Raw genomic sequence first — 18112 nt, 5'->3', positions numbered from 1 at the left:
CTCCAGAATAGCTGCACCAGTTTGCATTCCCATTAGGGCAAAAGCATTCCCCTTTCTCCACATACTTGCCAACATCTGTTGCCCAAGTTGTTAATTTAGCCATTCTGACAGGTGTGAGTGGTATCTCATTGTGGTTTTAATTTGTATTTCCCTGATGATGAGTGATGTTGAGCACCTTTGCGTGTGTCTGCTAGCCATCTGGATGTCTTCTTTGGAAAAGTGTCTATTTATGTCTTTTGCCATTTCTTCACTGGATTATTTGTTTTTGAGTGTTGGGTTTGTTCAGTCCTTTATAGATTTTGGATACTAAGCCTTTATCTGATACGTCATTTGCAAATATCTTCTCTCATTCTGTTGGTTGCCTTTTAGTTTTGCTGATTGTTTCCTTTGCTGTGCAGAAGACTTTTATCTTTTTTTTTTTTTTTTTAACATTTATTTATTTTTGGGACAGAGAGAGACAGAGCATGAACGGGGGAGGGGCAGAGAGAGAGGGAGACACAGAATCGGAAACAGGCTCCAGGCTCTGAGCCATCAGCCCAGAGCCCGACGCGGGGCTCGAACTCCCGGACCGCGAGATCGTGACCTGGCTGAAGTCGGACGCTTAACCAACTGCACCACCCAGGCGCCCCTGGAAGACTTTTATCTTGATGAGGTCCCAGTAGTTCATTTTTGCTTTTGCTTTTGCTTTTGCTTCATTCATCCCTTGCCTCCGGATATATGTCATATAAGAAGTTGCTGCAGCCAAGGTCAAAGAGGTGGTTGCCTGTTTTCTCCTCTAGGATTTTTATGGTTTTCTGTCTTACATTTAGGTCTTTCATTCATTTTGAGTTTATTTTTGTGTATGGTGTAAGAAAGTGGTCCAGGTCCATTCTTCTGCATGTTGATGCACAGTTTTCTCAATACCATTTGCTGAAGAGACTGTTTTTTTACCCCCCACTGGATGTTCCTTCCTGCTTTGTCAAAGATTAGTTGGCCAGAGATCTTCTTCTATGAAGCAATAAAATAACTAGAAATTTTAGTCACCAGTTGGTCATGTACGTACTCATTCTCTCTCATATTAATACAGTTCTGTCTCTTTCCAATAGCTGCTCGCTAAGTATAATAATTTGTATTTTAATTACACATTCATGAATGGTGTTATCTTGAACTTTTTATTATAGAAAATTTCAAATATATTTAGAAAAGGATGGACTAATATAATGAATCCTCATGTACCCATCACTTCAACAATTATTATTTCAGGTCAGTTTTGTTTCATCTATAGTCCCACCTTCCCACTCCATATTTTTTTTGGAGCAAATAATGGACAAATCATTTTATTTGTAAGTATTTCAGTATGTATCTCTAAAATCTAAAGACTTTTCTTTAAACTTTAACCATAAACAACATTAGAATCCTAAAAATGAGTAATTCTTTAGTCACATAACTAATCGATGCTTAAACTTTCCTGATTGTCTCCTAAATATTTTTTTTATAATTTTTATGTTGGACTTGGTTGATAAGTCACTGAGATTTTTTTAATCTTTTAAGTTTCCCTTGCATCTCTTTTTAACTTTTCCTTTTCAACTTATTGAAATACATGAATAAGGTAGTTTGTCTTGTTAAATTACCCACAATGTGGATTTCCCCTATGGTGATTATTTCATGTGTTAATCAGTCTCTTATGTTTGTTGCAAATTGGTCATTAGAATGAACGGCTTCCTCAAATTCAGGTTCAATTTTTTTTTTTTTTTGACAAGAATACATTAACAGTATTGTGTGTTACCATCAGGAGGCATATGATGTCAGTCATTCTTCTTGTATTAATAGCAGCCATTGATGATCATTGCCTAGGTATATTAATTCACTAAGGTATAAATTAATATCCTAACTGGTTTACAAAAATGGGGGCTCGAGAGAATAACTGTGACTCGTCCATACTTTTTTTTTTGATTAATTTTTTTTTTAATGCTTGCTTTTGAGAGAGAGAGAGAGTGAGTAGGGGAAGGGCAGAGAGACAGAGTGTGAGTGGGGGAAGGGCAGAGAGAGAGAGAGACACACACACACACACACACACACACAGACACAGATTCAGAAGCAGGCTCCACACCCTACAGCGCTGCACGTGGGGCTTGAACTCCCGAACAGTGAGATCATGACCTGAGCCAAATTCTGAGGCTTAGTGACTGACCCACCCCAGGCGCTCCTAGTCCATACTTTTCAAGCAAGCAAACTAGCCAACCTATATTTTGTTAGGTATTTTGTCTTCTAGACTATGAATCTTTTTGCCATTTTACAACTTTATTGAAACTTCTAAAAGGAGACAGTTTTTAAAAGGATAAAACAATTTGAAAAGTATACTTTATGCTTTATTATCTTCTTTAACTTATGAAAGTTACAAAATAGTACTTAAATATTTGTAATGTTTGAACTTCCTGAGTGGGGAAAATATGACTCAGTTATTTTTTTTCTTTCTTTTTTTTTTTTTTTTTTAACATTTATTCATTTTTGAGAGACAGGGTATGCGTGGGGGAGGGGCAGAGAGAGGGAGACACAGAATCCAAAGCAGGCTCTAGGCTCTCAGCTGTCAGCACAGAGCCCGATGTGGGGCTCTAACTCACCACAAGATCATGACCTGAGCCAAAGTCAGATGCTTAACAACTGAGCCACCCAGGTGCCCCTCACTTAGTTATTTCTTATTGTATGAATGCTTAGATTCTTATTATATCTTTTTTTTTTTTGATTTGCTAAGTATTCTTGTACTTATTAGAAGCTTGAATAATATAATGTGAAAAATTTGCAGATATAATGGAACTGTAATAAACTCTAATGGGAGTCAGAGAAAGAGTTATCTTTGAAAAAGAAAAATAAACAGTGATCTACGCAGTACATTAGCAGAATTCTAACCCAGCAATCTTTTGTATTTCCTTTATGTTTGGAGAACTTGTCCAAGTATGTTTACATGACTATGAAACTCCTCAAGACCCTTTCAGAAAGTTTGTGATATTAGAATAATTTTTTGAGTAATACAATGGTATTTGATTTTATTTGCCCTTTTTCTCATTCTGTCATGAGTATATGGTGTACTTTTCCAGAGACTATGTGAGGTGATGAGGTCATAATCTGCTGGCTAGTGAAATGGAGTGTGTGCTTGTGTATTCTTAGTCTTCAGGTTTTCTTAGTTTAATTCTTTTCTTAACCAGTTTTTTTAAAATAAACTTTATTTTTTAGAATAGTTTTAGGCATACAGAAAAATTGTAGTCCCCATGTACTTTGTATCCAATTTCCTCTATTATTAACCCATTTATTGTACATTTGATATAATTAATGAATCTAGATTGACACATTATTAATTAAAGTCCATACTTGATTTAGATTTCCTTAGTTTTTACCTAGTGTCCTTTTCTATTCCAGGATCCCATCTGGAATGACACATAATATTTAGTAGTCATGTCTGCTCAGGGTCCTCTTGGCTATGATTTCCTTGTTTGTGATGACCTTGACAGTTTTCAGGAGTACTGGTATAGATATTTTGCACGGTGTCCTTCAATTGAGATTTGTCTGTTTTTCTCTAATTAAACTGGTCCTTATGGGTTTGGGGGAAGAGACCACAAAGGTAAAATGCCATTTCATCACATCATTGTCAAGGGTATATACTGTCAACCTGACTTGTCATTTCTGATGTTAGTTTCATCACTTGGCTGAGATGGTGAATTTCTCGTATTAATTTATAATAGGGCAAAATATCAGTAGGTATAATCTACATAAACAACAGGTCTTTGGAGTCTTTAGTAATTTCTAGGAGAGTGAAGGGATCTGGAGACCCAAAAGTTTGAGAATTGCTCAATTAAACCTTTAGGAACTAGCACTTTAAAGAAGAATAATTGACTGTTACCTGATAGGAAAAGAGGGATCCAGAAGGTGACGGGGGTTGGGAGCAGGGTAGGAAGAAGAAATGATAGGGCCTTCAGGAATGAGGGAGTGGTGACCAAGTTAAACTTTGACTATTTGAAAATTGTACCTAGCATTAAGACATGATTTACATCTTTCTCTTTTTAAGTTTTTATTTATTTAGAGAGGAAGAGAGAGTGCAAGCCTGCTAGTGCATGTGTAGGAGCAGGGGAGGGGCAGAGAGAGAGAGAGAAACTCCAAGCGGGCTCAATGCTCAGTGCAGAGCCTAATGCAGGGCTTGATCTCATGACTGCAAGATCATGACCTGAGCCGGTATCAGAAGTCAACCAACACTCAACCAACTGAGCAACCCAGGTGCCCCTGAGCTGTACCTTTCAAGGAGCTTTTGTTTTGTTGCTGTTTTCATTTTGGCATTTACAGATACATGTGTTTTGTCTTCAGGAGTTTTAATGATTTGTCTGATTCATATCATCTACAAATAATACTTTATTTCTTTCCAATCTTTATACAGTATGTATGTCTGCGGGTGGGAATTGGAAGAGTGTTTATATATAGTCTTTTAATTTCCAGAAACTCATCCGTTTTGTGTAACTTTCAAAATTATTTAAGATAGACTATTTTGTTACTTTTTAAAATCCATCATGTCCTCTGTAGGGGGTCTCCTGTTTTAGGAATGTAGCCCTTTTGCTTCTTTTATCTCTCATGTTTTCTTCCATATCTTCCATATTTTCTTTTCATTATGCCTTCGTGTTGAATTCCTTCATCACTTTTCCAGCTCATTTATTGTAGTACATGTTTTGCTGTTCAAACCTGGTATATATTCCATCATAGTATTTTTATACTCAGTATTACTAGCTGTTTTCTCTGTGGATGTTTGGTCAGACTTCCTGTTTTCAGTATCCTCTCACATCTTTTTGAGCATATTTATTATGGTTATTTTAAGTTTTTGATGGGCTTGGTTCACTAATTCTCTCTCCTGCTGAGATTCTTCAGTTCTTTTTCATAGCATTTGGACGCCTTAGGATATTATTTTTGTGAGTTTATACTTCCTTGGAAATAATATTCTCTCAGGAATATTAATTGCTTTATCTGATTGATACTGATCTAGATAGAAAGGAAAGAGCCTAGGGACTCTTTTGGTCAATGTAGGAATATATGTCTTAGGATAGAGAATCTCTTGTTAAAATCATTGCTTCATTATTTTTCATTTGCTCCTCCCACCAATATATTCTTTTTCTTAGGGAACTTTTCTGTCCATCTCCTCTGCCTCCCTAGTTGTAATCAGTTCATTTGGGGAAAAGGGCAGTGAGAGATAGTGGTCAGCCTTTTTGCCTGCATGTGTTGTTTTGTGCATGCTACAACTCTATAGACATGCACAGTTTAAAAAAAAAAGTGTTTGGAACTGTGTTTAATGTCTCTGGTTGGTATTAAATCATGTTCTGCCCTGGTAGTAAAGACAGGGTAGATAATGGTCTGCTTATTACTAGTGAGAGAAAAGGGCACAGGAAGATGACTTCCAACCCTCCCTCCTACTGTCAGACCCCTGGTCTTACCTCCATCTGTGGTACTGTATTCTCTTTCTAGTCTGAGGTTGCTTCCCATTTGTCTACTTTTAAGGATGGGTTCAAGGACCGTATTGGTTATTTCACCAGTAAGTAACTGAGTTCCCATTTGCAAAATAAATTGGTTACTTTCTTTTTGGTTTTGTGTTCTCTGTATGTAGAATGGCTGAGGTGGTGGCTGAATCGGGACCAAAAAAATCAAAAGAACAGCAGCACTGTTTAACTTATCTTTCCTATTAAGATCTTTGGCAGTTGTGACATGCCCATAGTTTAAAAAGCAAAAGTAGGGGCGCCTGGGTGGCGCAGTCGGTTAAGCGTCCGACTTCAGCCAGGTCACGATCTCACGGTCTGTGAGTTCGAGCCCCGCGTCGGGCTCTGGCCTGATGGCTCAGAGCCTGGAGCCTGTTTCTGATTCTGTGTCTCCCTCTCTCTCTGCCCCTCCCCCGTTCATTCTCTGTCTCTCTCTGTCCCAAAAATAAATAAACGTTGAAAAAAAAAAAAAAAAGCAAAAGTAGAATGATTAAGGCAACTAACTCACAAGTAAATAGATTATATAATTTACCCAATAGGAATCTATTTGTTTTTGGTCTCTTGGGTGGCTCAGTAGGTTCAGCATCTGACTCGATTTCAGCTCAGGTCATGATTTCATAGTGATGAGATCGAATCTTACATCAGCCGTGCTGACAGCTCTCCCTCTCTCTCTGCCCCTCCCCTGCTCGTCCCCCCCCCCCCCCAAATAAACAAAAAAGAAAGCTATTTATTTTGCTAAACTAGACTTGAGGAGGAAAGCTGGCTTAAAAATTTATAATTTATTCAATATCCGTAAATAATTTAGTCATTCAGTTTTTTAAAGTGTGGTTTGGAGATTTTTCATGAATGTTTTTACTTCCTGTTTCTCCTAAGTTTTTTATAAACAATATAATTAAAGCCACTGCTCTACACTTAACTCTTAATTAAAAATTATGTCCAGGGGCGCCTGGGTGGCGCAGTCGGTTAAGCGTCCGACTTCAGCCAGGTCACGATCTCGCGGTCTGTGAGCTCGAGCCCCGCGTCGGGCTCTGGGCTGATGGCTTGGAGCCTGGAGCCTGTTTCCGATTCTGTGTCTCCCTCTCTCTCTGCTCCTCCCCCGTTCATGCTCTGTCTCTCTCTGTCCCCAAAATAAATAAAAAACGTTGAAAAAAAATTAAAAAAAAAATTATGTCCATTAAGAATCTTACATTTCTTCTTGCTTTTTAGAAAAATAAGCTGAGAGTTCCATCAAACTTCAGATTAGAATGTGAAGGATTAGAATTTTAGCATGTTAGAGACACATGGAGATGAAATTTGATTAAAATTTCAAGAAAATCTCTACCTGTTCAACTGTCTAGGAGAATAGAGCAATTGAAGGATTTTTATCCAGACCTCAGATCACCTTAGTAGGTTTTCATTAACTTAAGACTACTTCAGAAGTCTAATATGGTAAAAACAATAGTGATGGAGCAATGAGGAAAAGGAGGGGGGAGATGAATTTGTGTGTGTGTGTGTGTGTGTGTGTACGTGTGTGTGTATACACCTAAAATTTACTTTTTGGTCAAACACTTACTGGGTTTAGAAAACTAACCTACCTTCATAGAGCACATCTGTGCACAGGGTACCTTGCACTTGGGTAAGATCATAGGCAATATTGTTTGTTGCTTTAGGGGAATTAGTAGAAAATAAAACTATAAAATGAATAGCAACTAACATTTGTTAAATTTCTATCATGTGCCAGAAGCGATTGCAAGTTCTTTGAAGGCATACTTATGTAATTTTCTCATAACCCTATAGGGTAGTATTACTACCCTCATTTAATATAGGAGAACACAGAGAGATAAGTAACCCTCATTTAATATAGGAGAACACAGAGAGATAAGTTCAGGGTCATACAACTAGTAAGTGGCAGAATTAGGATACATTTTGGCTCCACAGGCCAAGCTTTAATTATTTTCCTATACTACAACTCAACCATGTTAGAATCAGCATATACAAATCCTTGAATACTATTTTTACAGTTTGGAATTTTTCTTTTTTTAAGGTAATGTCAAACCATTGAATTTGGTGTTTTTGAGCTAAGAAACAACCTGTTTAGAGTTGTGACTTGGGAAAATGATCTTGGCAGAATTATGGACTATTGCAGTGGTAACCAGCTGAACATTATAGAGTTATTTGTGGTGCTTTGAAAAATCCCAGTACTCAGGTTGCACCCCTATTTAATTAAATTAAAATCTCAGAGGGTGAGATGCAGACATCGGTACTTCTTTAAATTTTTTTATTTTTTTAAATTTATTTTTGAGAGAGAGAATGTGAGCATGGGGAGGGGCAAAGAAAGAGAGGGAGACACAGAATCGAATCAGGCTCCAGGCTCTGAGCTGTCAGCACAGAGCCTGATGCGGGGCTTGAACCCATGAACTGTGAGATCATGACCTGAGTCAAAGTCAGATGCTCAACCAACTGAGCCCCCCAGGCACCCCAGACATCAGTACTTTTTTATAGTCTCCTAGGTGATTTCAATGAATGGGCAAAATTGAGAACTATAGAAATAGAGGTAGTTAGCTCAGAGAACAAGTAAGCAAGCAGTTGTATAATCTAGGTTAACCTGTAGGGTAGTAGTAGCTGAATGGAAAATATGTCCCTTTTGGATTTTGCCTTTTTCCCTGGTTCTAGAATTTGCACTTTCCATATTTGGGTTACTTTATTAGTGTGGAGAGAAAAAAAAATTAGTTTTTGCACACTTACTGTGTTATCCTGATCTTGGCTTGATGTCTCACATGCTTTCTCATTTAATCTTCTTCATAATACTGTGGGGTAGATATTATTGTTTTTAGAAATGAAGAAACTGAGACTCTGAAGGGGTTAGTAATTTTTCTAAGATCACATAGCTAATCAGTGGGACATATTAGGATTTAAATACAGATACTCTTAATTTTGTTATTCTTGTCATTGAATGAGGCTACTGTTTTTATATTAAAAATTGATCTGTGTCATACCTAGCCTTTTAAAATTTGTATGTGCATTACCTAATGTGTACTTTGAAAAATATCTGATACATGATCTATTTTATTTATTGATTTTTAAATGTTTATTTTTGAGAATGAGCGTGCACGCAGGGGAGGGTCAGGGAGAGAGAGAAGGAGACAGAGAATCCAAAGCAGGCTCCAAGCTGTCATCCCAAAGCCCAACACGGGACTCAACCTCACTAGAGGTCATAACCTGAGCCAAAAGTCAGACACTTCACCGACTGAGCCACCCAGGCACCCTGTGATCTATTTTATTTAACTCAAAGCTTTGTTCTCCTGTAACTAATGTTGATTTTTCTGGCTGGGGTGCATATTTTGGCATTTAGGCAGTATATTGTTGCTAAAACATAAAGAACAGTTGCTAACTACATTTTTGTGTATGGTAGATATTATGAGTCATGGAGATTGATGTTTCCATAATATTATTATCAGTCTTTCCTGTGGCTTGATACTGAACAGCATGATACCCTAATCAGTGATTTGTTAGAAATAGAACTATAGAAGAAAAAAAGGTATTTGTTATATGGTTCTTATGTCTTAATTCAGATCCTAGTCATGATTCAGTATAGAATATAGGCTTATGTATCTGTGTAAGGAATTGACCAAAATGAAATTTCAAGTAAAATAAACTCTTACTTCAGACTGAAAATTAAAATTATTTAAATAGGTCATAAGATTAAGTGCCATATACTGAAATATTTATGTATATGAGCTGTCTCCTATAACCAGTTGTCATATCTAACTTGGCATGATTGTGATGTTTAACATGGTTTCTTTTGTGCTTTTCAGGTGATTAAGAATGGTTAGGTCAGATATAGAGTATGTTAATGAGGTCAGAGGCCAAGGTCGTGGGTTTCATTCTTTTAATGGGCAGTTCACTTTTTTTTGGTTTTATAACCACAGACTTCACCAAGCAGTCTCACCAGATGCATGACATTAGTTACAGCTGACACAGTCGATTTTGAACTTCCCTTGTATATAAAGTCCTTGATGAAGGAGGTTGCTTTAATCATAACAAGAGACCACCATTACCAGAAGAAATATAACTTATGCTCCATTACCAAAAATCAGTGGTGAGTCTATAATAGTGTTATTTATGAAGGACAGAATTATTTAAGAAAAAGGATGGGGGAATTCCTAACAAAGGTATTTGGGCTTATGATGGCCAGAGACTAATAGCAGAAGAAAATATGAATATGCTCTACATTACAATTAAAAATAATCTTAACAATTGAGGTAATGAGGTGATTTTCTATGTTGAATTGTTTGTATAACAGAATTTTAGGATTAGAACAGATCTTATAAGCAAATAAGAAGACTAAATTCAAAATATTTATTCAGATTTACCCAGGGAATCGAGCTAGGCTTAAAACTGAGATTTCAGAATTCAAGTCCATATTAGTTCTTTGTGTATATTAAGCATGCAGAATGTCATAGTTTGGAAAATACAAAGATGTGTAAGACTTTTTTTTTCTTTTTGCTGTAAGAGAATTTGACTCATATCATAAACAAAGGAACTCAGCAAACCACATACAAGAAATTCTTTGCTAGGGATTAGAGTTACAATAATGACTAAACCTTTTTTTCATTCGTGCATTTATCATTCAGTGTTTGTTGAGTGTCTGCCATGTGCCAGGCTTTGTTCTAGTCTTAAGGGATACAACAGTGACCAAAACAGACTAAGTTCCTACTTCAGTAGAGCTAACATTCCAGTGGAGGAAGACAAAAAAAAAAAAGAAAAATACATAAAAATATATACTGTTATGTGGTGATTGTTGTGATGGTAAGATGGATAGAGAATGGCAGAATAGGGGATGGGTATTGCTGTTTTCTGGGAATATTATGAAAGTCTTCTGATGAAGTTACTTTTGAACAGAGTCCTAAAAGTAGTTTTCTAGGCAATGATAAGAGCCAAGTGTGGAGTTTGCAGGTCTGTTAGGCAGACTATGGTGGTTAGGCTATACGTGTCGAGGGAGAAAGGTGAGTGAAGTGTCTTTCACCTCCTCAATCAAGTGATCTTGTTGGCAGTGGGGACCATGTTTTTATTGTGTTTTTGAATTCCTGTACCTAGCATAGTAAATGAATGAGGGAGGTAAGACTGAATGCAAGGATATGAGAAAAGGTGATAATTGGTCTGGCTTAGGTAGTAGTATTGATGGGAATTGAAGGAAAAGACTAGATGTGAGGTAGACATTGTCTAGGTAAAAATCATCACAACATAATGACTTCGTAAGACGGGGGGAAAGAGAATCTCAGATTATTAAAGGGTTTAGGTCTGAGTGAAAGAAAGAGGCTATCATTGGAAAACTTGGGCAGATTGGCATCAAAGCTGATTTCAGAGGGAAGCTACTGAGTGCTGTTTTTGACTTAAAGATGCTTTCTAAAACAAGCTAAATAATTTCTAAAATTGGCTTACAGAATTTTATTATTTTCAAGTTTATTTATTTTGAGAGAGAGTATGCTTGAACAAGTGGGGAAGTGGCAGATAGAGAGGGAATCCCAAACAGGCTTAACACTGTCAGTGCAGACCCTGATGCAGGGCTCAGTGTCACAAACCATGAGATCAGGACTTAAGGTGAAATCAAGAGTTGGATGCTTAGCCAAGTGAGCCACCCAGGTGCCCTTGTTTATAGAATTTTAGAACCAGAAGTCAATTTGCAATGTTTGAACATACAGGTAGCAATATTTTGGAGTGAAGATTTGGAAATAGACTAAGTCTGAAGAGGAAACTTGAAAGTTGTCTAAATAAACATAATAAATAAGCCTAGAGAATGAATGCAGTCTGCTGGAAAAGAGCAGTAGAGAAAAAGCAACAAATAGTTGAGGACTGAGCACTGATGATGGCCATTCACTTACCAAATGAGAAAACAAACTAGAGGCAGGAAAATAGGAGAAGGGAAGCCAGAGGAGTAGAGTACTTTAGGAACCAAGGGAAGAGAAAGCTCGCATGGGGAAAAGGCTGGTAGAATTATATGCCTACCAGGAGGGCAGAACTGTGAAAAGCTCCAGAACAGGCCAGAGAGGACTTCACAGATTGGCAGATTGACTGGAATTTACGGGAGCCTCAGAATTTTTTTTTTAAAGGATTTAGTTTCCAGTATAAACATATTATTGCACTTTTTTCCTACTTCTTAAAAGATTAATGCACCACTTAATTCATTTGATAAACCATGGGTGCTCTCTAAATTCAGATTCAAGTATATGACATTAAATCACTGCTGAGAAAATTTGTTTTTTTTTTAGATCTTGCCATATTCAGAAGTTGCTGAAGTTCAAGAGACAGTGAGTAATATATGGTGCTATGTTTGAAATGTTAACATTTTTATATTTTTTCAGGATTTAAAGTTGGATTCTTAAAATATATTTTTCACTGTATTTTATCATAGATGATTATGTCATTATACAAGGTAGCTAATATAAGTTAAAAAGATCAGATTTAAAATTTTCATTTTTTCCAAAATGTAAATAGGTTTAATTTTTTTTTTTTACTGTAAAAATAAATACATGCATACAAATGTGGCATGTTTAAACAATACAAAAGAATGTAATAAAATTCTACTTTCTAGAGGCAACTACTTTTAATATTCTGGTGGTCTCTGTAATTTACTAAGTTTATTCATATGTGTATATCTTACATATGTAATTTTATAAAAGCAGAGTCCTACAAACTTTTTTGTAGCCTATTTTTAAAAGTTAATATATAATGAATTGTTCGGTCAGTGAAAAAAAAATTTAACGACTACACGGTATTTCATCGTGTGAAGGTATTATTGTTTATTTCATAATAGATTACTGTTGGAGATTACTACAAATGATGTGATAAATACCTATGGATACATCTTTTTGGATATTTCAGATGATCATCTTGGTATACTTTCCTAGAAGTGCATTTGCTGGGTCAAAAGGATGATTAGGTTATTTTAAAATAACTGCTTGGCAGGCCAGTTAATATTTTCTATCTAACAGTGATAAGCTCTAGTTCCTAGAAAAGCACTTCTGTAAAATATCTCCTGTAAAACTCAGGGATAAAATGTACACAGTGTGTGTTTTGCTGATGATTGTAGGAATAGGAAAAGTTCTGCTAAGTATAGAGAGATGACTCCTGTCAGAAGAACGAACAAACATCTCTCACTGAAGATTCTTATTCTAAGGGCCAAAGATAACAATAAATACAGCACTTTTGGGATGTGTTATATATAATCCTCCTTCCCAATTGTGGCTCCTGAGAGCCAGCTGCAGCAGGATTGCTTCTCTGAGTACAGCTCAATCAACTTCATTGAGGGAAGAGGCGCTACTTGCTTGAAACTTTATTTTCAAGTTGTATCAATGCTTGATGAGCTGTACTTTGGCTTAAGCTCACAGGATGACTTAAGTCACATCAATATGTATGCTAAGAGGGAGATGCTATGCTACTGGCAGTGGACTCAAGCTCTACCTCTTATGGGATTGTTTCTGTGTTTTAGGGTGGTCATCTGTCCTGAATTGCTTGGGATTAAGGGGCTTCCCAAGATGAGTGTGTGACTGTGAACTTTTTCTGCCCATTCCTTTAACTTCTGAAAGATGGTGTATGCTAGTTGTTGGTGGCGTGGTAAATATTTAGAAGCACATTACAATAAAATCCCAATGTTTGCATAATGCTCTTTTCCTGAGATTTGTAGACTAAAACCGGTAGAGATTTAGGTAATGGCTATATTTCATGCTTTTAGTTAAAAGTAGTTGATAGGGTACTCATTAATAATAAATAGAAAAATGCTAGGCATCTTAGTATTATTTTACTATTTTCAATCCATAGTTTCTGCCAAAGTAGAGAATCTGTTTATATGATACACAAATTGTTGAAATGACTGTGTGGACATTGTTGAAGTGATAATGATAAATACGATGTTACTCAATTAGGGGAAATGTTTCCATCATATATTAATGGTCTTTTGTTTTGTTTTGTTTTTTGAACACGATGAGGAAAAGTTCCTGGATTCTTCCAAGATTCTAGTAGTATTTTGGTTCTCTAACAAAAGCCAAGAAGAGTTGGCTAGCTTTATATTTTTTAAACTATCTTACAAGATACTTATATGGAATGTTTCCACATCAGTAATTTCACACTGTCTTTATTCATGTGTTACACAACATGGGACTGTGCGAATTAGGCCCATGTCCTAAAAGCAGTAAAAATAAGTGTAGCGTGCAATTTAGCCTTGCACACAGGACCAGTGATGTAAGTTACATGGTAAAATTAATATGTAATCTTCAATTACTTAAATCACTTTTCCTATTGGCATCACTTACAGGCAATTCTGGGAAGATAATTTCACTTGTATCCCAGTTTAATGCTTTTGTATCCACAATCTTCTGGGGAAGGTTTCTGAAGTCTTGCTTATTTTTTTTTATTGTTTTTCCACTTTTGTTTGGAGTGTTTCAGCTTCTTAGTTCCGTTGTTCCATTATAATGTATGTTTTCTAGTGCCTGCCTGTTCTTTTATTCTGTGGCATTTTTCAGTCTTCTGCGAATAGCCATTCAGGTCATATACCCTAACTCTCATACATATCATAATTTACACTGTTTCTTACAAACCTGAACCTTTCCCTGTACAGGTCTGTGTGTCCAACTCCCTATTTGACATTTCAACTTGAATGTCTAACAGACACTTCAAACTTAACCTGTCCCAAACTTAGCACTTACATTTCTTTCTGTGAACTACTCCTTCTCACTGTCCTTTCCATCTCCGACAGTGACAGTTCCATCCTTCCAGGTGCTCAGACCCCAACATTTGACACCATTTTGATTCCTCCAGGGTTTTTGTTTGTTTTGTTTTGTTTTGTTTTTTGATTTCATACTTGCTCTGTTTGGAAATCTTGTTGACTTTCTTTTCAAAATGTATTCAGAACTCAGCTACTTCTTCTCACCCTCACTGCTACTTCCTTGGTCCAAGTCTCCTTCATCTCTCCCGTAGATTATTATGGTAACTCCTAACTGATTGTACCTTTGTTCCTCTAGTCTATTCTTAACATTACAGCTGGAACAATCCTGTTAAAATATATTCAAATTATGTCACTCCTTTTCTCAGAAATCCAGTGGCTCCCCATCTCATTCAGAAAAAAAGCCAAAGTCCTGACTGGGTCCTACACAATCTAGCACTCATTTACTTCTTTGACTTTATTTCCTGCTTCTCTCGTACTTCTAGTCCAGCGTCTCTGGCCTTTTTACTCTTCTCCAAGCCCTTCAGACTTGCTCTCATCCCAATCCTCCATTCTATACTTGTTCTTCTCTCTGCCTAGAATACTCTTCTCTTTTATGTCCTTATGCTGAACTCCCTCATTTTACTCAGTTCTGTAGTGAAGATTTCTTAGGCCACCCTATCTTCAATTATGACCCCCCCTTCCTTAATATTTTATGTGTCCTCATTTTCTGCTTTTTTCCTTAGCATTTTTACTATATAATATGTAACAAATTTTTAATTGTTACTATGTTGTTACTCATATCTTCCACTAGAACATAACTACCACAAAGGGCAAATTTTTGTCTTTTTTGTTCACTGTATCCTTTGGTGCCTAAAATGATTACTGTCTATATGATACCTATCATATCACAAGTATTTGAATGGATGGCTCAATAATAGGAATAGACCGTGTTTATTTTGATTATTCTCCAGTGTCTCAATATGAAAAAAAATTAGAATCCGATTTACATGACCCAAACATGCTTGAAGATATAATGTTGAAAGCATAATCTGAAACAAATATTCAGAAGTTGCTGTATATGCTAGGGATTATTTTCTGGGAGCAAACAGGCAAGGAGTACAGCTACAAAGAAGTTGACATAATGCTATTACTTAACAAAATTTGAGAATATGTACAATAAAAGTGAACTTAATCACTTACCCTAAATAGAAGACCAACTAAAAAACCTTCAAAAATGACTGGCCTTGTGAAATTAAATACTCCAAACTTTGCATATATGGTTAGAACCATTGCTTTCCTTTAAGAAATTTAGATTTACTGGTAAATTCAGGGAAATTAGTAATTATTCATATCAATAGAGAAAGATATTTTTAGAGGATGTCTATGAAATATTTGTCAAGCTTACCATGGTTATCTCTGTCAGTTTTCTAACTTCTTTCAGTTTTCCAATATCATAGTATTTATTGGTGCATAACAAATATTCCAAAATTTAAGTGGTATAAAACAATAAACATTTATTGTTTTACAGTTTCTGTGGGTCAGGAATCTAAGAGCAGTTTACTAGGTGTCTCTAGCTCAAAAATCTCTTCTATGGTTGTGGTCAAGCTACTGAGGAGTGTGGCTGCTGCAGTCTCATCTGAAAGCTTGACTGGGTGTAAGGGAGGGAGGAAAGGTCAAGGCAGGAGATTCATTTACAAACTCACTGGTTGTTGACAGACATCATTCCTTCACCTCATGGGCTTCCCTGCAAGGCTGCCTGATGACTCAGCAGCTGGCTTTCCCCAGGGTGGTCTATCTGAGAGAGAGTAACAGACTATAAACAAGATGGAGGTCATAGTCTTTTTACCGTCTAATCTTGAAAGTGACATCCATTCAATTCTGCCATATTCTATTCATTAGAAGTGACTCAGTAAGTCCAGAAACACACAAAGAGAGGGGATTATGCACCAAGATATGGGGATCACTGGAGCCTTTGCAGAGATTGCCTACCACAAATACTTTAATCTTTTTCCACATGCTTGAGAGTTGTGGTAACATGGTCATCAGTAATAAGGATTTGACCACAATTATTTTGTTGTCATTCCAGTTGTATTTTTTTAGTTTATCTGTGAAGCTGAAACCAGTCTATAGAAGAATAGGAAACTACAGAAAATGACTAGAGCAAATGCATTTAAAGGAATTAGAACATGGTTTAAAGCACTGTGAAATAACCATCACTTTAGGGAAGCAACAGGGCCAAGAGTTTTTTCCTAGGAGGCAGAGTGAACAACTGCTACCTTTCTTTTTGGTCACAGATAATTTTGCTTCATTCCCTTCAAATAAGAGCAAGCAATAATATAATCAGTGGGAATTTTTTATTTTTGTTGTTACTTTAGGTTTGATGTTACTGTACTTGGTATTTGAGCTGAAGTAAAGCTGAAGACTGTTTCTTTTATTTTTTTAAGTTTATATTTATTTTTGAAGGAGACAGAGACAGTGCATGAGCAGGGCAGAGAATGAGGGAGAAACCCAAGCAGGCTCCGCAACGTCAGCGCAGAGCCTGATGTGGGGCTCCATCTCACAAACTGCGAGATCATGACCTGAGCCAATTATCAAGAGTCAGACTGACTTAACTGACTGAACACCCAGGCACCCCAAAGCTGAAGACTCTGTTTCTGCCAAGGGAGACCAAAACACTTGTCCCTAAGCAACATTTGTGTGTGTGTGTGTGTGTGTGTGTGTGTGTGTGTGTGTGTGTTTTCAATATATGAAATTTATTGTCAAATTGGTTTCCATACAACACCCAGTGCTCATCCCAAAAGGTGCCCTCCTCAATACCCATCACCCACCCTCCTCTCCCTCCCACCCCCCATCAACCCTCAGTTTGTTCTCAGTTTTTAAGAGTCTCTTATGCCTAAGCAACATTTAGCATAATGTTGTATGTTAAGACAGTTTCCAGACAAAAGGTCACCAGTCTTTCCCAGTTTCTTTTAGGTGATTGCATGTTATTCATTTAAGAATTGGGTCTTCTTCCTTCTTAAAGCCCAGTAGCTCCAGGTGCTTTACTTCATTTAGTGGGTCCCAAGAAAATTTTGTCTGACAATAAAATTGTATCATTCTAATCAATATTCCTCTTCGGTTTTTTTCTTCTTCTTTTTTTGGTATTTGAGAAAAAATTTACTTTGTTGATGTGTTTGTAAAAGCTCTTTGCACAATGCTTGGCATATAATAAGCACTTAGTAAATGTTCCTTTTTTTTTATGTAAGAAACAGACTAAATTTCTATGTAGTGTTAAGTGCTCTCATGGCATGCAGAACTAATATTTAATAGTGCATGGGTGTTACAGATTTTTTAAACCACTTACATTTAAAGAATGAATAACTTTGGGCTGTCCTTTACATTTCTGAATAATTTTACCACTCCTAACCCATATCATGAGTTAAAATTTGAAAGTAATTTTTGACTTGAATAATTTTCAAAACAAAGTACTTGGTTGATTTCGGTTTTGCCTTTCCATCTTTATTTTCCAAAATTTAAACAAATATTTTATAATGCTTAAGCCAAGATCTTTTTATGTGTGGCAGAGGAAATTCCTTGTGAATTATGATTATTAGGATTGATTTGCATGTGCTTTCTACTTATAAACTAATGCTTATTTTCCTTGTCCTTTTGTTTCACTGCTGCTTCAATCCTGATGCATTTTGCTTCTTCCTGGTTTGGATTATATTTGTTTGCTGCTCAATTACCCTGCATTAAAAGCTTCTTGGTGATAGCAAAGATGTCCTTGGGCCATCAAGTAAGTAGCCAAAGTTTGAATGGCATATTTGGAGACAGAATGTTTTGATGTGTACTTATAAAAGGCATACAGTATTTCTCTTATTAAGTCTTCTACTTTTCTTCCCAAGCACTGAAATGCAAAGAATATAAATGGTGATTCAGTGCTCATCTGTTGTCAGTGCCCATATGAGAT

General features: G+C 36.4%; 1 protein-coding gene across 7 annotated transcripts in view; it reads left to right on the top strand.

The window, feature by feature from the left end:
* OSBPL8 (oxysterol binding protein like 8) overlaps nucleotides 1-18112 on the top strand; it is a 158891-nt gene that overhangs the window by 52145 nt on the left and 88634 nt on the right. For 3 of the 7 annotated variants that reach the window (XM_047866610.1, XM_047866611.1, XM_047866609.1), the window contains exons 3-4: nucleotides 11732-11770; nucleotides 17902-17938. The exons of 1 other annotated variant lie outside the window; for it this stretch is intronic. In XM_047866610.1, coding sequence (XP_047722566.1) covers nucleotides 11732-11770; nucleotides 17902-17938 — 76 coding nt within the window. The remainder of the gene's footprint in view (nucleotides 1-11731; nucleotides 11771-17901; nucleotides 17939-18112) is intronic. 3 more of the 7 variants (XM_047866613.1, XM_047866612.1, XM_047866615.1) reach the window with 2 other exon arrangements.

Source organism: Prionailurus viverrinus, chromosome B4 (assembly GCF_022837055.1).
Source record: "Prionailurus viverrinus isolate Anna chromosome B4, UM_Priviv_1.0, whole genome shotgun sequence".
Lineage (NCBI taxonomy): Eukaryota > Metazoa > Chordata > Mammalia > Carnivora > Felidae > Prionailurus > Prionailurus viverrinus.
Note: the sequence above shows the minus strand (reverse complement) of the source record. Positions and strands in the feature narration are given on the sequence as shown.